At 38.1% G+C, this 18,915-nt stretch overlaps 2 protein-coding genes across 15 annotated transcripts in view; one reads left to right on the forward strand and one right to left on the reverse strand.

Moving 5' to 3' along the window:
* Window positions 1–118: 118 nt before the first annotated feature.
* Window positions 119–11,540, reverse strand: Cib (thymosin beta cib). Of its 5 annotated transcripts, none has more exons than XM_076310980.1 (6): window positions 11,382–11,540; window positions 2,689–2,842; window positions 2,403–2,516; window positions 1,112–1,225; window positions 864–977; window positions 119–772 (listed from the first exon to the last, which is right to left on the reverse strand). In XM_076310980.1, exons 2-6 carry the CDS (start codon window positions 2,816–2,818, stop codon window positions 744–746), a joined length of 501 nt encoding a protein of 166 aa, XP_076167095.1. In that variant the 5' UTR covers window positions 2,819–2,842; window positions 11,382–11,540; the 3' UTR covers window positions 119–743. The 5 variants fall into 5 exon arrangements, with proteins under 5 accessions (XP_076167095.1, XP_076167098.1, XP_076167096.1 ...); XM_076310983.1 differs by lacking the exon at window positions 11,382–11,540 and adding an exon at window positions 4,243–4,743; XM_076310981.1 differs by lacking the exon at window positions 11,382–11,540 and adding an exon at window positions 3,413–3,594.
* Window positions 11,541–15,809: 4,269 nt separating this feature from the next.
* The window catches only part of Rhogap19d (Rho GTPase activating protein at 19D), a 29,969-nt gene continuing 26,863 nt past the window's right edge, over window positions 15,810–18,915 (forward strand). For 3 of the 10 annotated variants that reach the window (XM_076313094.1, XM_076313102.1, XM_076313100.1), the window contains exon 1: window positions 17,709–17,838. In XM_076313094.1, coding sequence (XP_076169209.1) covers window positions 17,829–17,838 — 10 coding nt within the window. In that variant the 5' untranslated portion in view covers window positions 17,709–17,828. Of the gene's footprint in view, window positions 16,372–16,437; window positions 16,784–17,696; window positions 17,839–18,399; window positions 18,421–18,915 lie in introns of those variants that run through there. The other 7 variants (XM_076313096.1, XM_076313097.1, XM_076313105.1 and 4 more) reach the window with 7 other exon arrangements.

An 18,915-nucleotide genomic window follows, 5' to 3' on the forward strand; every position in this document is an offset into this window, starting at 1 on the left:
GTTAGTAATTGCATTCGTAATTGATAATATATAATAGTAAATGAAACTAAATATACATTTAAATAACATTATTAATCGAATATAAAATTAAATAAAACCATGGTTAGGCATCATAGGATTCTGCTTTTTTACAAATTACTTTTTTATTCGTCATAATTTTTATCGGAATGACAATGCGATGTGTACGAAATATTAAAAAAGTACAATAGCCCGTTATATAAAATATGATTTTTACACAAATATAAGATCAACCGCTGTACCATTGCGATATATCTGTAACGCATGCAATGCTACCCAATTTTGTTGCTATCGAAAATAACGTTTGCCTGCGTGCAGAGCTTTCTTAGTATAAAAAGTACATCCTTTGGCGAGTTAGTGTGTATAGACGGATGTTGACACAAGCCCAAAATTATGTGATCGTTGGTAACGTTGTAAATCAAATAGGTTTCTTATCAAGTTTCTATCGTGTCTTAGTTAAGTTTGGGCCCGAACCTTCATCGTCGTACCGTTGTTAATAGTTCCATGTAAAAAATCGAGTTGTGCGTCTCGCCGAAAGGAACGCTCATGGCGGTAGGATAAGTATAATCATAAGATTACATTAACACAGTGTTTCGCATTCTCCTTCGTTTCCTGTCGGCAATGTATGAATAATTGTTATAAAATGTCATGATATAGAAAATGGAAGAAATGAGTCGCTGCTCCCTTTCTTTTCCGTCTTTTCTTCGTTTCGCATAAGCTTCGTTTTAAGCAGCTATCTTTTCAGCATCGATCGCTAAAAGAAAAAACATCATTTCGCTTAGTTTCTCTTCCTTTATCATAGTTGCAAACACTCAGGAGAAAAAGTATTCGAAACTTTTACTCACCTTCTTTGGTTGGCAAGACATTCTTCTCGAGCGTTTCCGCGTGTTTCAATTTCGCCGGATCGAAATTTTCAATTCCAGAGATCAACTGTTGCTTTCCTTTCTCCTGCTGAATTGCTGCACGGAAAAATACAATTTGCATTAATAATTGAATGTACTTGTATTTTTAGTTCTATATTGCTCTTTGTGGCACAACAAGAATTACGAAAGGCAACGAAAATACGTAGAAGTTTTGAAATACGATACTGTACCATCTTTGTCAGGTAGAGGATTCTTTTCTTGGGTCTCGGTATGTTTCAAACTGGTCGGGTCGAATTTCTCGATGCCGGCGATCAGCGTTTGCTGAGTTTTTTCCGCAGCTACATCTGCAAAATAGTAACTCGAGATCAATAAACGCAATACAAAGTGCACACGTAGAAACCCATGAAAAATGATAAACAGTAGAAACCCATAGATTGTATCAACTGTACGTTAGATAGTGCTTCTCAATCTTTACCTTCCCATGGACCCCCTAGAGAGTTCTTAAATTATTCTTTTTTTTAGTAGTTTCAAATGTTTTACAAATTTTAATTCTGTTTAAATTGTTTCATATTTTTTAATTTAAACTTTTATGTAAACACATGAATTCATTTTTCAATTAACAGTATTGAAAGTTCTTCATTGCTTGGATTTCAAACAAAATTACTTCATTGCAAACAAAAATGTTAATGATATTAGCTATCTTTTATTACTTTTGACAGAAACAGAGTAAACAGTAATAAATATTTTATAAATACAAAACATTATTGATCAAATTAAAACAAATTTTAATGTTTAAAACTTTCTATCTTTTTATTTTTCAGCTTCCCCTTTAATCCGGAGTTTTTAATGAGAATAAAATGTAACAGGACGAATTTTTTATATTTGACTATATCATTTTTTTAGTTTTTCTTTGTTTGCACTCCTGGAGGTCCGCGGATCACAGTTCAAGAAACACTACGTTAGACAATTTACTACAACAATACACCACGAGATTGCTTATGATATAGATGATATTTTGGATGAAATATTGAACGGACGTGTACTACACAATAAAAAATATTATAGTCTTGTTTCTCAATATTTAAAACGAAACACAAGACTATTTTAAAAACAGCGCAGTTGCACGTGTTTGTATTCGGGTAATATAACAAACAAAATAACCTATCATACTATATTTTTTAAGCGTTGAATGTTCACTGTTTTTTTGCGTTATCCTTTGGAAACGAATGTTGAGAAGCTGTATTGTGTTATTATTGCGATATTTCTAAAATGTTTATCGTTGAGGCGTACGTAACATCGTGTTATTATCGTTGACGGTACAGAGTACGAGACCAGCGATTGCACATGCAAAGTAATTTCTTTAAAGCTATTGAGAAAGCGAAAGTCGATAAGTTTTTGATCTCCTCTTTTTTGATCGCGCCACCTCGAAGCACCAAAAGCAGAAGAGCGCCCTCCGGTTACCGGCCGAAGAAGCAGAGAATCTAACGGTAACTCCTAGCGATCGATAAATTACTATGATACCTTTGGCGTTGGGTAAAATAATCTTCTCTTTCGTGTCGGCATGTTTCAACTGATCTGGCTTAAAAGACTCCACATCGTGGATTAATTCAGAATGCCGTCGTTCTTGTCGCACGTCTACATACAATATTACGACTGTTATAACTTGACGAACATATTAGTTTGTGCATAGGTACCGTACTACGATGTTATATCGTTTTAGATACAAGGGGCACATTTGTGTGAGAAAAAACGAAAATTTGTATATATGCAACAGAAATTAAATATTTTAAAAAATAAGGTTATGTACCTTCGGCGGAAGGTAAAACATTCTTTTCGGCGGTCGCAGCTTTCTTCATGCATCCATGATTGAAACCCTCTAGTTCACTTTTCAAGTCTAAGGCTACTTTTGGCAAGTCTTTCAACGATGGACTCGACATGTTGGCTGTGTTGTACTCCTCAATCTATAATAAAAAAAAACAATCATTACCAGCGATAAAAATATAATAACTTCGATCGAGTCAATGTATCGGTGTTTTTAATATAACTCATATGTAATAGTCACGATGCTGGCATAACCTCGATAAATCGTGTTTGCCAATATCGAACTAAACTACAAACGATCTTATTAGAATTTATGTGTTACAAGATTGTCCGATACATTGTGTGTTCTGATATTTGTAATTTAACGATAACATATATTTTTTTTGATACTTTGTAACCCACACAGGACAAGATTACGTAGGGACAGAACTACCAATTACAGAAGTGACATCAACAACTTGAACCGCACAATCTGAAATTAACCGTTAAGTTTTTTCCTACTCGAACGCGATACGTTTCTGTTTACCGCGTTGAGGGTAACAAAGGAGCCAGGGTATCGATAAGACAATACAAAACTTTTTCTTCGCGAATTCTTTAAATACTTTCGGAAAATTGTTGTATCCGCAATGCTTTTGGAACGCGCCGAGGCACAAGTCATCGCGAATGAAATTAAAACAGAGAACGAAAGAAAACGGAATTAAATCACCAACTTCGAACAAATCGTAAGGCGTAACTCCACAATAGTGTCGCACTGCGACGTCATGTTGAAAATAATAAACGCGCGCATCTTCCAGTGTCAGCGAATGCGTCGGTTCATTGTTATCGTGTTACCGGGAACGAAACAACGTATGTCAACGCGATGCTGATACACGCAACTACTGACACGTATCGTATCGATAGAGTACTCCTTCTTTGCAATGCTTTCGAAGCTTGTTATTGGCAGAAACGCCGAAATACATCGTCGAATGTTATACAGCCCGTTCAACGTATCTCCTTCGAGTTTTCAATTCGAAATAATATTTGGAAGTCTTTGATGAGAAAACGATCGATTAATTTTTTTATTATCGTATTGATATATACGATAAAAAAATTATGAAGAGAAAACAAAATTTATCTTCAATTCTGGTGCGAGATGCAAGCTGACGAAACATAAGTGCCATAAATTCCGGACGAGTAACGGCATCGTTTCTGGCGAATGCAAAGGTAAGCAAGCAAGTGTTGCTCGTCTAGTATTTCCGGTCTCTTCGTACCTTTTTTTTTTCTGTAGACGAAAATAACGGATTTGCCATAATTATGTCTGTACGTAAGCAGACACATTGAATCCTTTTAAAATGCACGGCTTTTTTGTTCATTCTAATTAATGAACGTACTGGTTCGTATCAAATTTGAAGAAAAATAAATTTCCACTTAATGATTTAACACGTTACAAAATTTATATTAGATAATAATTGAAATCTAGCGTTCTCGTGAAATTGAACGTGGAACGAATCAACGTTGAAAACTTTTATGTATTTCTAAGTTTTAACGCTATACAGTGTACCAAGTAATACGTTACGAAGCGGAAGTAGCAGAAGCTCGCCACTTCCGGTCAGCGCTGCCTTCCATTTCGTTTCTTGTCACACATCCTTTGCGCATAATTTTCTACTGGATCGTCGGCATTTTTATGAAGCAGGATTTTGTTCACAATACAGTTACACGATTCGTGCTTTCCTCGAAACGCAGAATCGGTGTGAAAAATATAAATCTACGTTCGCGAACCCATTTCGTTTTCTTTCGATATTTGAAAATGCAGCAAATTTTTCAAGTACTTTCGACGAATTTGATACTACGTGTCCAGAAATTGCTGTAAACGCCTTTCGTGCGTGCGTGGACACATTTATATAAAAGCACGTGTCCGCTAAACTGCGACGTAAAATAAAGTTCCACAAGGCGAGTCAAAATATAATTGATAGCCTTCGCACGTTCAGCCAACGACTCGAGACTCGTCATATGTTCATACATCGAATCCGGTGCTCACAATGCTTTTACGCCTTACGGTTGTTAGGCCAGCGATGCACAGTCAACAAACTTTTTCACATTCCTGGAACATCGACAGATTCGCAATTAAAAGTGTTCTCTGGTGAAAAATCACTTAATTCCGTGCGATGTACACGAAATCGCGAAAAAAAAAGTAAATATCGTTATCACGTACAAGGACAGGACCAGAAGTTTGATGCGAAGGGATACGTAATTAAAAAAGTTTGGGCACCACTGAACATACCGTGACTCATGCTGCGTCGAGCTCTCCCTACCATTTCTTTCTTCGTTTCTTTTTTCTATTTATGTCGTTTATATTCGTTACTTTTAGCATCTAGATGACTATTTTTAAAGGATAAAAATATCAAGAGGAAAGAGGACGACACCGAAAGCAGGAGACTCTTCTGCATTCCGTGTGAATTAAATCACTGATAAAAGTTGTAAACCGGACTGCCAAAAGGACCATGCACGATATAAAGTTTCTAAGAATTTGTTATCGTGTTATTGATTCGTCAGTATTACTCATCGTAAAATATTTGTTTACGTATATAAGGTGCAATAAAAAAAAAAGTACTTCCATACTACCGCAAGTGCGTAGGTCCATTTTGATTTTTAATTAATAAATTGTGATTATTGGTGCTGTTTCAGTGCATTTGTGGCAATTTGAACAAGTTTTTTTTGCGTTGAGTGTACAATGAGGTTACATAGAAACCACTTCACCTGCATCCCGCCTCTTTCCACATTTTATTTTCTTGCGTCTCATTTCTCGCAGTAAATGAATGTTTACTTTGCATCTAGAATACCACAAACTCTGTGCAATAAAGACATTAACCTATTTATGTCTTTTTATACAGATTTCACTTGTGCAAAATATTTCTCCTATGAATATAAAATTTTTTGTAATGGAAAACGAGTCAATACTGTATTTATGTACACAGGAAGTATTTGCGGTTAAATTAATCATTATCGTTTATGTCTTGGAAACGATACTTTCAATTTACGTTATCGCCAAACTCGAGAATACGCTAAGATTTACATTATTTCGTTACTGTTAAAATAAAACAACATAAAAACGATGTACCGGCATTGAAACAAATATTTGATTTCAAGATATACGATATTTGAGTTCTACAAATATTCCAGAAACACGAGGGAAGGAACGCTGCCGTCCTAGAAGCACAGGTATCGAATTACTCTCTATATTCCGGTGAAAAACCAGGCAATGTATGAAACGTGACGATTGACTTTATTTACGAAAAATTACGTTCCGGAAACACTCGACGTGCAAAACTTCTGTGTACGAACGAATACGATAAGAAAAGGAAACGTGTAGCATCGAACTGGGAGTTCGAAGTCCAGAACCGGGCAAATGAGTGTACGGCAGTGGCTCCAGGAGAGCGTTTCGAGGGATAAATGTTCCAACGGTGGGTCAGCATCGACAAGGCTGTGTATAGGTCCTTATATGGTAGCCGGTCGTATGGCTGTATATAGAGAGAGCTCGAAAGAGGCCGAATACGCAACCGTGGAGCACGCTCGCGTCCTTTACGTATTCGCTTGCTGAATATTTCTTCTCTCCCTATCCTCGGCATGCGTGTAGGAGGTTTGCATCGAGTGTACGCGTATGCGTGACATACACGTAACGCATACACGTACGCGCACACGCGAATGCGCACGCGCACATGGGTTGCGCTTAACGGTAACAAAACGAAGAGATACCTCGATTAGCTGTGTGTACGGTTAGCACGGTCGGATGAAACGCGTGGTACACGCGAATCGAATGTAACGATACGTTTCGATTAGTCTTTTTAAGGCTACCGTGTGCAGTCTCGACCTCCATCGCCGCATACTTACATTCTAACACTATGTACCGTGCTCATCTTTGATTATTCCTAATAAGGAAAAAAGTTCCGCTGAAAGCTTCGGAATATATTTTCATCGGTCCGCGGCAACGTTCGCATTAATACGGTTGCCGCCTGCGTGTTCGCGAACGCGAATTTCGCGTGGCGCGTTTCAGCGTTAAGTCGGTCGATTTCACAGGAGCCAGGAAACCATGGTTCGCTCGACGATGTTGTGTATCTCGTCGGATTATCGTGGCAGCGGGAGGAGAAATGAAAATGCTCGGCACGGAACGGAGTGTCTGGAGAAATCACGATAAATTCTACTTGATCTCGCGAGGAGAAAAGAGGCCTGCGAGTTAATAAGGAAACTAGGTTGGCCCGCACCGACGCGCTAGCCGGTTTGCAGGACGCGTCGGTGTACGCCACGCTTCGACGAGTCGTACTCGTCGCAACAGATTGAACGTCGCGCGAGATTCGCGTCTAATTGGCTACTCTGGAATCCGCGAGAGTCATCCATAAAACGCAGTCGAAGAAATCTGAAAAGCACACGGTGACTCTGTTCATGCAGAATTTCAATGTCGTTTGTACGTTAACCACTTAACGCGTTCGGGATCGGCGCACGGAGTTACTAGCGCTTCTGAAACGTTCAATTAGGCGCACTATTTTACGTCGTATTATATAAATTAGAAATAAATGAAAACAAGGTTTTCATGTTCAAAGTAATATAAATTCAATAAGATATGATAACATTCTGTTACATAACAATATTTATGCATCAATTACTTGTCGAATTTGAGCATAGTATTTTTTTTTAAATTTACTTTCTCCGTGTTTGGACTAGAAACGTCGTCAATAATTTTATCATTCTACGCTTTATCAGTTCGTATGGAAAGTTACATTCAGATATGACAATTCCCGACTGCTACGTCATTCATTCAAAGGGTTATCTGCCGTTGATGTTAATAAATAATAATGCACAATAATCATGTTTTCTTCATAAATTCAAAACGCTTTTTTTTTTTTTTTTTTTGCTTTTTGCTGAAGCGCTTCGGAGTGATGCATTGTTCCGACGTAAAATCTACCCTGAACACGTCGAACGTTGCTGGTTCTTTCATTCACGCCGCGTCGGTCACCAATGACCGACACACTGAACTTATAAAATTAACCTCGAATAAACCTTGATACTTAAAAACTTGTAACATTAATGTTCTTAGAAATACTATAAAAATCGTAAATTCATCGTCGAAATAAATATTGCGTCCCGTATAATAATTCGAACAAAAAGTTTGCTTTTTATCTGAAGATAACCTAGAAGAGGTCGAAACATTTATAAACTTGGTACTTACGCATCGATGTGATGGACGATTACTTGTACGCTCATAATTCTTTTTCTTTTCTTTCTTGAAAAATTTAACAGGCCTTACAATATTTTACAATTTAACCAAGCAATCAGTATTTGAAGTTTGAGGTTTGCATAGAAAGACACAGACAATTTCGTGTCAGACGGTTAACATTTAGAAGCTACAAACACTTTTACGATACAACTGCAACCAATTTTCCAAGTAAAGTTAAGTTTCTCATTTTATCTGTATTAAATCGTACGAGCAAAACGAATACACACGAATCAATACAGTACGATCACCTGTATCAATAAACAGATTATTTATAACCTTCGAGTGTTCCATCAAAACGAGTCGTACGAAACTGATCGACCGCAAGTATATATATCCGGCCGGTCGATAACATCGGATGGTAATCGTCGGGAGGTTTTCGTCGGACATTGTCGTGGGTTCTCGGTAAAGAGAGATCTTACGGCTGACGGCTAACGAGTTCGCGCGGGCTGCCAATTAACTTGGGGTAATCGTGTTTAATGGAGGGCCCCAGTGGCGTATGCAGCGGTTCGATTCTGTGCGGTGCGGCTGGCCGCATGTATCGACCGGTGGGCTGCATTTGGCCACCTACGTGTACATAATACCCACGTAAAACGCGTTGCGACGATTCCGTGTCGCACTCGCGCTCGAGGCGTACGCGATATGGCCGCCCTCTCTCCTCTCTCTTCCCTCTCTCTCGCTCGCTCTTCTGTGCGACCGTGACGGCTAACGAACCCTGGCCGCGCGCGTATCGTATCGAGCGGTGGCGCGAACGCTCAGGGGCGTATTACGTGTTACCAAGCGGCTCATCCGGCCCGTGGACCCGAGACGCATTCTTTTCGCGTTCGTTCTGCCGCGGTCGCGATTTCAACAACTTTGCAGATATCCGGAAACGTATTCAAGTTCAAGGACGACCATTCTGATATCTCTAAAAAATCGAACACATACAATTTTCCCTGGATGAAAGACAATAAAATTGCAAGTACAGGTTTTCGTCCTTTCAAAGTACAGCAAATCGAATCAAAAATCGAAGATTAAGGCTACGGCGTGTATCACAGTCGCGCCTGCAGTATGCCAACCACAGAAATACCAACTACATCCCTTTCAGCGGTCAAGAATTCGTGAACGAGCACCACAAGGTACACAACCGTGAATGAACAGAGACCTAGAAGGAACCCTTTGACCCAATCTCGTAGATTGTAGATTGTTTTCGTCATTACGCTTCTGCACGACGAGCAATATCCTGGCCGCGGCACTTGACGACGAATAGGGGTGTAGTATAGTCGCGCACAAAAGTTCACGGAACGTGACGGATTCGAGGAAACGTTCGATCGTGGAATTTTTATATTTTTTAGCGAGAGATTTTCAATCGAAAAATGTTTTACGAAAAAGTGATGCGTTGATGGATAAAATTATAATTACTGATTACATTTCTTTTGTTAATTACCTTAATGTGTCGTAATTTTAAATAAATATTTAAGTTACGTCCTAGTCGTGTATCGACCTTGAAGACTCTAAGAGTATCAGGATATTTCTGTGTAGAATGTGAATGAAAACGCGCATGTGTGCAACGTACACGCAGGGTTGCATCGGGGGAGCGGTCGACGGGTAGCAGACGGTTTCATCGATTGCCAATGCGGGGGTCGAAGAGTGGGGTTCGTGAACTCTGCGATATCTATATATATGTACTATATAATATATCGACGACCTCGGTTTTCATGGTCATGGGTAAAAAGACGATTTTTTAATACTTTGCGTGGGAGCGATGTCGACTTCTTTTTTCCACTAATATAAACATTTACAGGTATAGGTATTGGAAGGATCCAAGAACACAGATTTACATATGCCTAGAGAAAAAAGAAAATCGTAATATTTTTAAAACGTATGAAATTATAAAGCTCTCGTTACGAAAAGAAATGAATAACAATGTATTACGATGTATAGTTGTTCAATTTTAATGTAAAAGTCATAGAAAGTAACTCGTAGAGAGGAATTAGCTCGAAAATTCTCTCAAAGTAAAAACCAATTTTCTTAACGCAGTACGCCTCGATAAATTAGAATTCGTAGAGTACTTATTCGAAAGACCTTCTCGTTCGCCTTGAAGCCAGCCAACTCGTCCGGGACATGATAAGATGCAAATACTCCTGGACTCTCCCTTATGGAAGGAACAGCTCATAAAAACGTGTAAATTTAATTACGGGAAAACGCAATTCGCGCTCCAATAAGACCATCGAAGGTTAGTTTTCATAAAGACACGTAACACTGTTCGTTTTCGGCTTGGCAAGTAAACCGATCCAAAAATAATTTTAATCGAATACGTTTGCTAACACATTAGTCATGAAAGGGCTGAAAAATTATATTATACACTGAAAGAGAACGGAGCTTGACAGAAGGTTAATTTTTCCTCTTATTCATCTCCCGTCAAAAGACGGGAAACACTCGTAACCATAAGCGATACAAGTGTGCTCGCCACTCGGCAACGAGAAACACATTTGCGTGCCTGATGCGCAGCGAAGTGCATCTGTCAAAACCACGCCCTTATCCCATCGCCCTAACGTCCTACAGATACAAGCCCGGCCGGTAAGTATATACGTGGCTCCTAAAATTTGACGTACAGAGGCTCATTCAATGGTGGTGAAAATTAAAACGATCGAATAAATATTTTTCATACGAAGTTTCGATTTTAAAAGAAACGATTTCGAAAATTATTTGGGTAAGCTTACATTCAATTGGAATCCGACGTAACCGAGTTAATGTATATACTATCGGTTGTAATTATTAGTCAATATTTGAGATAAAATAAACGAAACATAGGTACTTGCTGTTTTACATTTTTTTATACCAACTTATACAAAGTGGTTATCATCTATTGTGACGTTCCGGGTGAAACACATTTTTCGGCTCACCCTGTACATTAAAATTTCATAGCACGCATTGTATAACACACGAAGGATAAGATTCACAACACTAATTCCCGGATAACGCCGCGAGAAATTCGGTTTTAATTTTGCGATAGTACAGGGAAAATATCACAAGTTTCTACTTGATCAAATGTAGAATAATGAGAAATCTGTTAGTGTCGATATGAGATTTGTAATACACAGAAAGCATACGAAGATTTGACCACACCCCTCCATTTTCATTCGTCGAATAACGAAGTCGATCAATATCGATTCGAGAGCGCATCGTTAAACCTGTCAGTTTGCACATCAAAAACGGAGAAAAAACAACAAGCACCGTATCGATAACGGCCGTCTTCGCAGAGTTTCGCGAGTAAAAACACATACACATACACACACGCACTCACGCACACAATCATCCTACTGCCTTTCTTCGAGCGGACGAAGAAAGCCGGTCGCGTGTATTACCAGCAAAACGTTCACTCGAAGAAAGTTTATCGATCGCATGCAATTTATAATAATCAGACAGAATGTATCGCGGCAAAGAGCACTGACCTGTCAGTTGTCACTACAAGAAGTAGGCAAGCGCAAAGAACACCGTCCAGCCGAGAGCGTTCAAGGGCAGGAAGGAGACAGTACACTGACTGACCAGCTAGTGATTCCGCGGCACGTAACACCAGGTAACACCGGCGAGCCACTCTTTCCTCTGTCGATCCTACGCTCGTACTGTTCGTCCCCCACTACAAATTCCGACCCCGAACTCCAGCCAATCACGAGGCATCATTTCTTCTTCCCCCAACTAGCGGATTTCTCCTTCCATCCTTCGTACGTTTCCTCCAATCGTCTCCTTGACCGTCATCGGAGGGTGGCTGACTCACCCTTCGCGACGAACATGATTTCACATTCGATGCACGAAAAAGAAGTTCCACGTTCTTGTAAGTGTAAAAACTCGGTTTTTGCCAGTTTTATTTAACTATTGAACTAAATTTTTCCGATTAGGCAAATTTACATTTAAACATACATATTCTGTAGTAAATTTGAATCACGATTCTGTGTAGGAGTTATGGATGGAAATGCTGTTGCTATTTTCGACACAAGGGGGAGAAAGTAGGATTGAGAAAGACTTTTAGGGGTTGACGAGCTTGTATGACTCATCGTGTAGTTATCCCAGCTGCGCGTCATATGGCGATCTCATTGGGTGTTTTCAGTGCTTTGAAATAGTACGGTTTATTCGGATAGAACGATCTGCTTACAGAAGATAGTGTGAAGGGCTAGTCTTCTATTCGGCATGCTTTTTAAAAAATAGGTCTACGAGTAGTAAGCATTATTTTTAACCTAGCCAAGATATCAATTGCAAAAGTGTATTGAGTGGGAGTCAGCCTTCCAAGTGGAACGATTTATCTAGAATTCTGTTCGCAGAATAAGTTATGGATATTACTATGTTACAAATATAATATCCCTGTGCTTGTGACTTTATGATATATAAACTGACAAAAATAGATTCAGTTTTTTCACTTCATAACTTGAGACTGTTTTAGCTACAGAGTAAGCCTGTTGAACGTCAAACATAACGCTACGAAACTCCTCCATGCCCCTCTAGCAAACATTACCGCAATACAGAAACATTTCCTGCTGGCAAAGCGTTACGCTCTGCAACATATGCAAACATAGAATGTATGTACGGCGTATAGATGGACGCAGAGCAGGTGTAAGGGATTCTAAGCAATAATAATATAATTCAATAATTGGAAACTTTCTCGAAATATTGGGTATGCTATGTAACCTTGTATAAAACAACGAAATTTATACCAGTTCATTTTTATATTTTCTAAAATTTCGCCTAATAATGAACACAATAATGATTGCAAAAATATTTCTATACGTATATTTTGAAAAGCGACTCTCGTCGGTAACTTGCGCATCTTTATTATCTATGGTAACTTTTTTATCGACAAACATTTACCTTGACGTTTAAAACAAATAGATCATAGATAAGAATTAGAATAGATATTTCATCTTGTGGAAATTAGAAACACAACCTTAATAAAAAGTAAAGCTTCGTTTTATGGAAGTTAAATGATCTGAACTTTTAAGATCTGAATTACCGACCTTGTAAACTATCAATGGTTTTGGAGAAATCTTTTCGTTTAAGAACGACTGTTTTAGAAAACATATTCGTTTGAAGACATTGAGGTTGGTTTAATCAACGTAGACAAATTGTCCCTGAATATTTTACTGAACATTTGTGGTTCTTTTGTACCAATCGATCTTAGAAAATATTGTAAAAATAAGTTCCATTTACTCCCATAGATGGAATCTTCAATACCTTTGCAATATGAAATTAAAGAGTATTTTCAAAACGATTTACCATTCGCAAATGAAGAGGTCGTAAATATTTTACGTGGTCAGTATTTCTCAAATTAATAACGTTCAAAGTGGCACGAAAATGGTAAAGGAGCTTGCTCTCGATCTACCTTGTATTTCGTCTGCAGTATCGCACAATCTGAAATACCGACCAAGATACGAGACCATTGTAGCGATCTCTTCCTTATGCTGCTCCGGAATCTATATTTTTTTGAACCACTAAAGTCGGTAAAAGGAGTAAAAGTATATCGTTTGCGATTCTGTCGAACCTATCGGTCTAAGAATATATTTTAACGATAAGTTCCATTAATACTCACAATAAATGAAATTTTTGACAACCAGGGGCTTTTTATGTACCCACCACAAGGTGACTTACCGTTACTTCGATTGTCTTTGTTCGATGAAACGAATATTTCAAGAAATGAAGGCTTTTAAACTATTATATATACTAGGACATTGTTAATAATTGTTTAAACTATGGTCCTATGATGGTTGTTAATAATTGTGATAAATAAATATCAAGATATTGCGAAATCTGTGAAGGTGAACGGTTTCGGTGAAAGTTTGTTCATATCCGCGATTGTTATTAACATTTACGCATGTTCCGAATATTTATGTTACAGAATGCATCTTATTTATGCATTGTGAATGATTGATTTGCCTATAGAAACTAAATTTGATCGAAAATTAAAGTAAAACGTGGTATTCATATGTTTCTCGATTTTCGATTAAAATTAATATTTGTAAAGTAATTAATGATTTATAATGCACAAACAAGATGCACATTGTAATGTTAATATTTGGAACCTGCCTGGGTGTTCGCAGCATGTCTTTCTTGAGATATAAAAATTTAATATTATATCGTACACAACTTGTATAACGCATAAAAACACATATGAATAATGTGTAATAGTTTCTTTAGTTGTACGTAGAAAATTTGTTTACGGTAATATAAGATTTAAAATTAAATTTGGATATACTTTAATGAATTCAGCTTGTGTATTTTTCTCTTTATTTATACTTTGTTTTTATCCACTTTATACGATTCTAAATTATAAGTCGTTTAAATTGCATTAAAACTTGCAAAATTGTATTGTGCTAGTGGGGAAGCTGAAATACGGTGCAAAGAAATTTTATTTCTGTAGTATAATTAATGATTTATAATGGCTGAATGAAGTGCATATTCTAAAATTAAAATTTGGAACACGCTTGAATGTTAATGACACCCACTCTTGGAAATTAAAGTTTATTGAAATCGTCGATCTTTACAGTTTTGCGTTATCTTGATTTTAGTTATCATAATTATTAACAACCGTCCTCGAACAATAGACGTAGTAATTATCAACAATATCTTTGTTTAAATAATTATTTAAGATATCATTTTGCTGAAATTTTCTTTGTTCGTAAAGTAATTTTTCGAGTATTAAATAATTATTTAAAATATTATTTTGCTGAAATTTTCTTTGTTTGCAAAGCAATTTTTCGGGTAGATGGAATAATGTCGTCGCCCTTTTTTACATCCACTTTTAGGGAATATACGGACATTAATCTCAAAAAATATTGGAACAATAGGTAACATTCATTATCACAACTTGATATTGCAGGTAATGCAACTTGGAACCTTCTCTTTCGAAGGTATAAATTGCTACGGTAAAGTGCGCTTTATAACCACCTATTTTATTCGAAGTCGGTAATTCAGTTATACCACATTGATTCAAATTGTGATTGTTTCCAAATACATAACTCTCGACATATTTAGTTTTAATTCTTGCCACTTATTACAATGTAATCGTATTTCATTCTGAATTGTTAATGTCGAATGTGACAACGAAATGTTAACGCCTCACGAATACAGACGAGATATAAGATAAACGTGTTAGTAATGTTTTTTCCCATACAGTGTTCGTACCACATCCAGCATTATCGATTCAAACTTAAATAAAATTTCAGCACTAATAAGTATGGGAATTAAAGCTAAACGTGATGAAAGTAATTTATTTTTGGAGTAATCGGTATTACGGATAAGATATAGCATAGATCTTGAGAAGTTGATATACTGACCTGGTAAAGTGTCAGTGATTTTTTTGGACTGATATATATTTATTTATACTCTTCAATAATAGTAGGAACTATATCTAAATAAACCATCGAAGTCAGTAAAGGTAGTAAACGTAAAAAAATTGTCCTTTTATATTGTAATATACATTTTTGTTGTATCAACTATAACCTATGATTATTGTTTTGACAAATGTCTCACAATGATCAACTCTATTATCGTCTTATCAATAACTGTAATAGTTTTTTCTTTTTATATATATTCAATCTTGGTATAATAAAAACGTATTTTTGTTTACGATGTCGATATTTTGGTCCGAGTGACACAAATTTTCATAGGATAAAACATCTATTCTGTATCTCGTCTGTCGATACAGTTTATCGATAATACATCGTTATCGACGACCGATTTATATCGGTCGATATAATATTACGTTGACTGTTAGTATATCTACGCATAGATGTCGCATTTGTATATTTTGGAAGATTGGGGGGGATAGTTACAGGAAGAAGAGATAGGGCGCGAGCGTTGTGGGATAAAGAGAAACGAAACGAATGGTGGGGCAGAAAGGATGGCCTGGAGAGGTTTAAAGTGTGAGAAGAAGAGATTGTCTGGAGAGGAAAAGAGAGGTGAAAAGAAGAGGAAAAGACGGTTTGGAATAATGGCGGGCGCGAAAGTAGCATTTCTTGACATTTCTTTTCCATTGGATTGAATCTAAAATACCCGAAATCGTGCAAGCATATCGTTACGTGCATCGAAAGTTACTAATCGTCGACATTCTCTGGCTTCTCCATAGAGTCGGCTGTCGACGATATGCTCGATTTTGTTGGGCCGCCATGTTACTGTGCCGTACCGTGTCGTATCGTATTGTGTCGTGAACGTTAAGTGTTACTTTCGTATCGTATCGATGTCGTGGAAAATGTTGAAACGATCGGACATATGTTCTTGATTTTACAAGGCAAGCGGAAAAAGATAGCGGAAATGGTTGACGTGAGTTTTGTAAGCTAACCTAATCGTGCAGGTGAATCGAAGCGTCGATTGAATTGACGTGTGTCGCACTTTTGGAGGACGGTCGGCTGCTATTTCTTCTTGAGTGTAAGTCGAGAGGAAAACGCTCCATAAGCGGTATGTCAAAGTGATTGAGATACGTGCAGTGTGCAGTTTACGATCGTGTTTGTGTTTCGCATGCAGATGGTCCGTTTACGAGTCATGTGTCCGTCGAGGGAAGTATTAGGATAAACGGTGGCTTTGATAATCGTTCGTCGAGGAGGAATATGCTATCGAAAAAGAGGCTTGTTGGCCGCCGAAAGACTATCGTTTACGGCGAGCGCTACACCAGGAACACATTAAGGAGCGCCTCTATCTTCGGTTCATCCGCGTACAGCTGGTGCGGATGAACTTTCTAGTAAAGCGAAGAAAAACAAAAAGAACAAGTGCAATTTCATAGGACAAGTCAATTTATCGCTGCATCACGGAAGACGAAAGAGTAACTACGGAGGCGCTGCGAGCACTCGATGCGCGACACTTCCTACTAGAGGTGTGTATATTATACCTGATCTAGGTGCAGTTCTGTTTTTATGCGCATACACATACACTCACACGCACTCGTTTTCGCTCTTCCGCCATACATGCGTAATAGGTGATTCGTTGTTTCAAATTTACGGATTCTCATCTTTGGCTATACAATGTTACTTTCCTTCTGGTATCTCTGTACTTATCCCTAGCTTTATGTTATCACGTACGTTTAAAAACTTAAATGTACCAGATATAGATAAAGTCGTGGCGCCGTACGCCACAATTTCATTTTTTCATGTCTTGTCTCACTGAAAGTGTCTTAAGTACGAGACACATTAGTCAGTATTTATCGCATTAATCCATTAACGACCCTTGAGTTTTTCAACGTTCTTTAAAAATCCGTGAAACGGTTCAAAAAATGTCTCACTTTTAGCGAAAAATTTAAGAATCAACGCCATGGTTTCAAAGATTGAAGATTTCAGTCAGAGAAGTGGAGGAAACAAGGCGGTACATTCATGCTTCCTTATCGTAGTTTTATCGTAAAAATCACGAGCGCCGATATCGAATGACGATTGAACTCATCTATCGATAACAGTAATCAGTTGGCGCGTGTTTTTTTATTCGGAGCTGGTAGATCGATCCGCCGTGGAAACCATTCTGCATCGAAATACGAGAAAAGTGATCGAATGCACCGTTAAGTGATTTCTTTGTCGTAGTTAATAAAATCGAGAAGAGAATAAGCGGCGGCAAATCGAGATTTTCGTGATTTCGGCTCGATGAACAACGGAGAAAACGGAAAAGGGCAGAGTCAGGTATTTCGGTAGCCGCAATACGAATAGTCGACTGGCGTGTATATTTAGATATTTCAAAAGTCTCTATTGCGCGTGGAACGTGATCTTTTTCGATAAGCCGCCGCCAGTGACTGTGAAAACGGATGCGTTCGGCGTTTCTGTTCCAAAGTTTCCGAGCGCGACAGAACAGGTGACGGAAGGTGAAGGAAAAAAGAAACGAGAGCGACACGATACATCGATAGCGTTTTATTATGGAACAGGAGTATTCAGGAGACGATGATGCACGGTAGGCGCGATTCTTCGTGTTCTATTTGCATACGAGTCGGGAAATCTATTTAAGATGTTGGAGGTTCGGAGGCGGACGTGGACGCGGACGAGAAACACTCGTAATTTTCCACGTACGACGCGTGTTCGTTCAGCTCGTCTGAGTTATCGTATCTCCTGTCGATCGTTACGATGAAACTGAAACGTTTCTAATGGGCTTCGCGACGGAGGCGGTCCGATGACCGAAACTATTCGGAGAAAAATATAGAAATCGGTTGAAGAACGCCAAATCGATGCAACATTCAACCGGTATAATTGATTTCCTCGAAGAAGCTCATTACGAAAGATTTTCAGGAACTGGTTTTCCCAATCGATTTGTCACGGATTTAAAAAGACAGTAGAACACCCTGGCGTAAAAATCTTGTCCATGCTACCAGAATCGCGTTGGCGCGCTTCGACTTCCGATTGGTAGAACGCGGTTGGATGCGCGACCTGATTGGCGATGACTCCAGTGCGTCTGGTTAGTGTGGACAAGTCTTTTTTTACGTCGACCGAACGAAAGAAGTAACAGGAGAAACGAAATCGAAGAAAGTGGAAACTCGCGGTAAAAAAAAGAACGATCCTTTTCTTTTCGCACGAGCGACGCAGCGTTCTAATATTTTCTAACCTGTAACCCTGTTTAAATGTACCATCAAAGCCTTCATTTTGTTACATTTTTCTTAATGCACCGTGTCATCGTTCCATTGCTTCTTGCTTTACCTCAATCTATGCATTATTCGTTTTCATCATTTTGACATCTTTTCCTTTTAACTCTTGGTTCTAAAGAACTTAATTTTAATTTTCATCGAAGAACGAAATCTGGAGTTAGATTTCAACAATAGAACTTTTAGTTTGTTTATCTCAATTACCCTGGAATGTACATATATACATTTACGCGTACGTATACGTACACGAGGTTAGGTTTCAACGACAATATTTTTAGCGTATTTGATTCAATTTTCTTAAAATCGTGTTTTCCCAATTTGCGTGAGTAATAAGGACGTATAATAATGATAATGCTAGCACAGCCGGCCTGCAGTTGGGAAACAAAAAGAAATGT

The sequence above is a fragment of the Ptiloglossa arizonensis genome, chromosome 5 (assembly GCF_051014685.1).
Source record: "Ptiloglossa arizonensis isolate GNS036 chromosome 5, iyPtiAriz1_principal, whole genome shotgun sequence".
NCBI lineage: Eukaryota > Metazoa > Arthropoda > Insecta > Hymenoptera > Colletidae > Ptiloglossa > Ptiloglossa arizonensis.

Bases quoted from the DNA above. Each gene is read 5' to 3' on its own strand.
- Cib (XM_076310980.1), bottom strand. From the start codon at position 2,818: ATGTCGAGTCCATCGTTGAAAGACTTGCCAAAAGTAGCCTTAGACTTG. The intron at 1,226-2,402 runs GTATCATAGTAA...ACTATTTTGCAG, and splicing joins TATTTTACCCAACGCCAAAG to ATGTAGCTGCGGAAAAAACT. The intron at 978-1,111 runs GTACAGTATCGT...TTTTCCGTGCAG, and splicing joins TCCTCTACCTGACAAAGATG to CAATTCAGCAGGAGAAAGGA.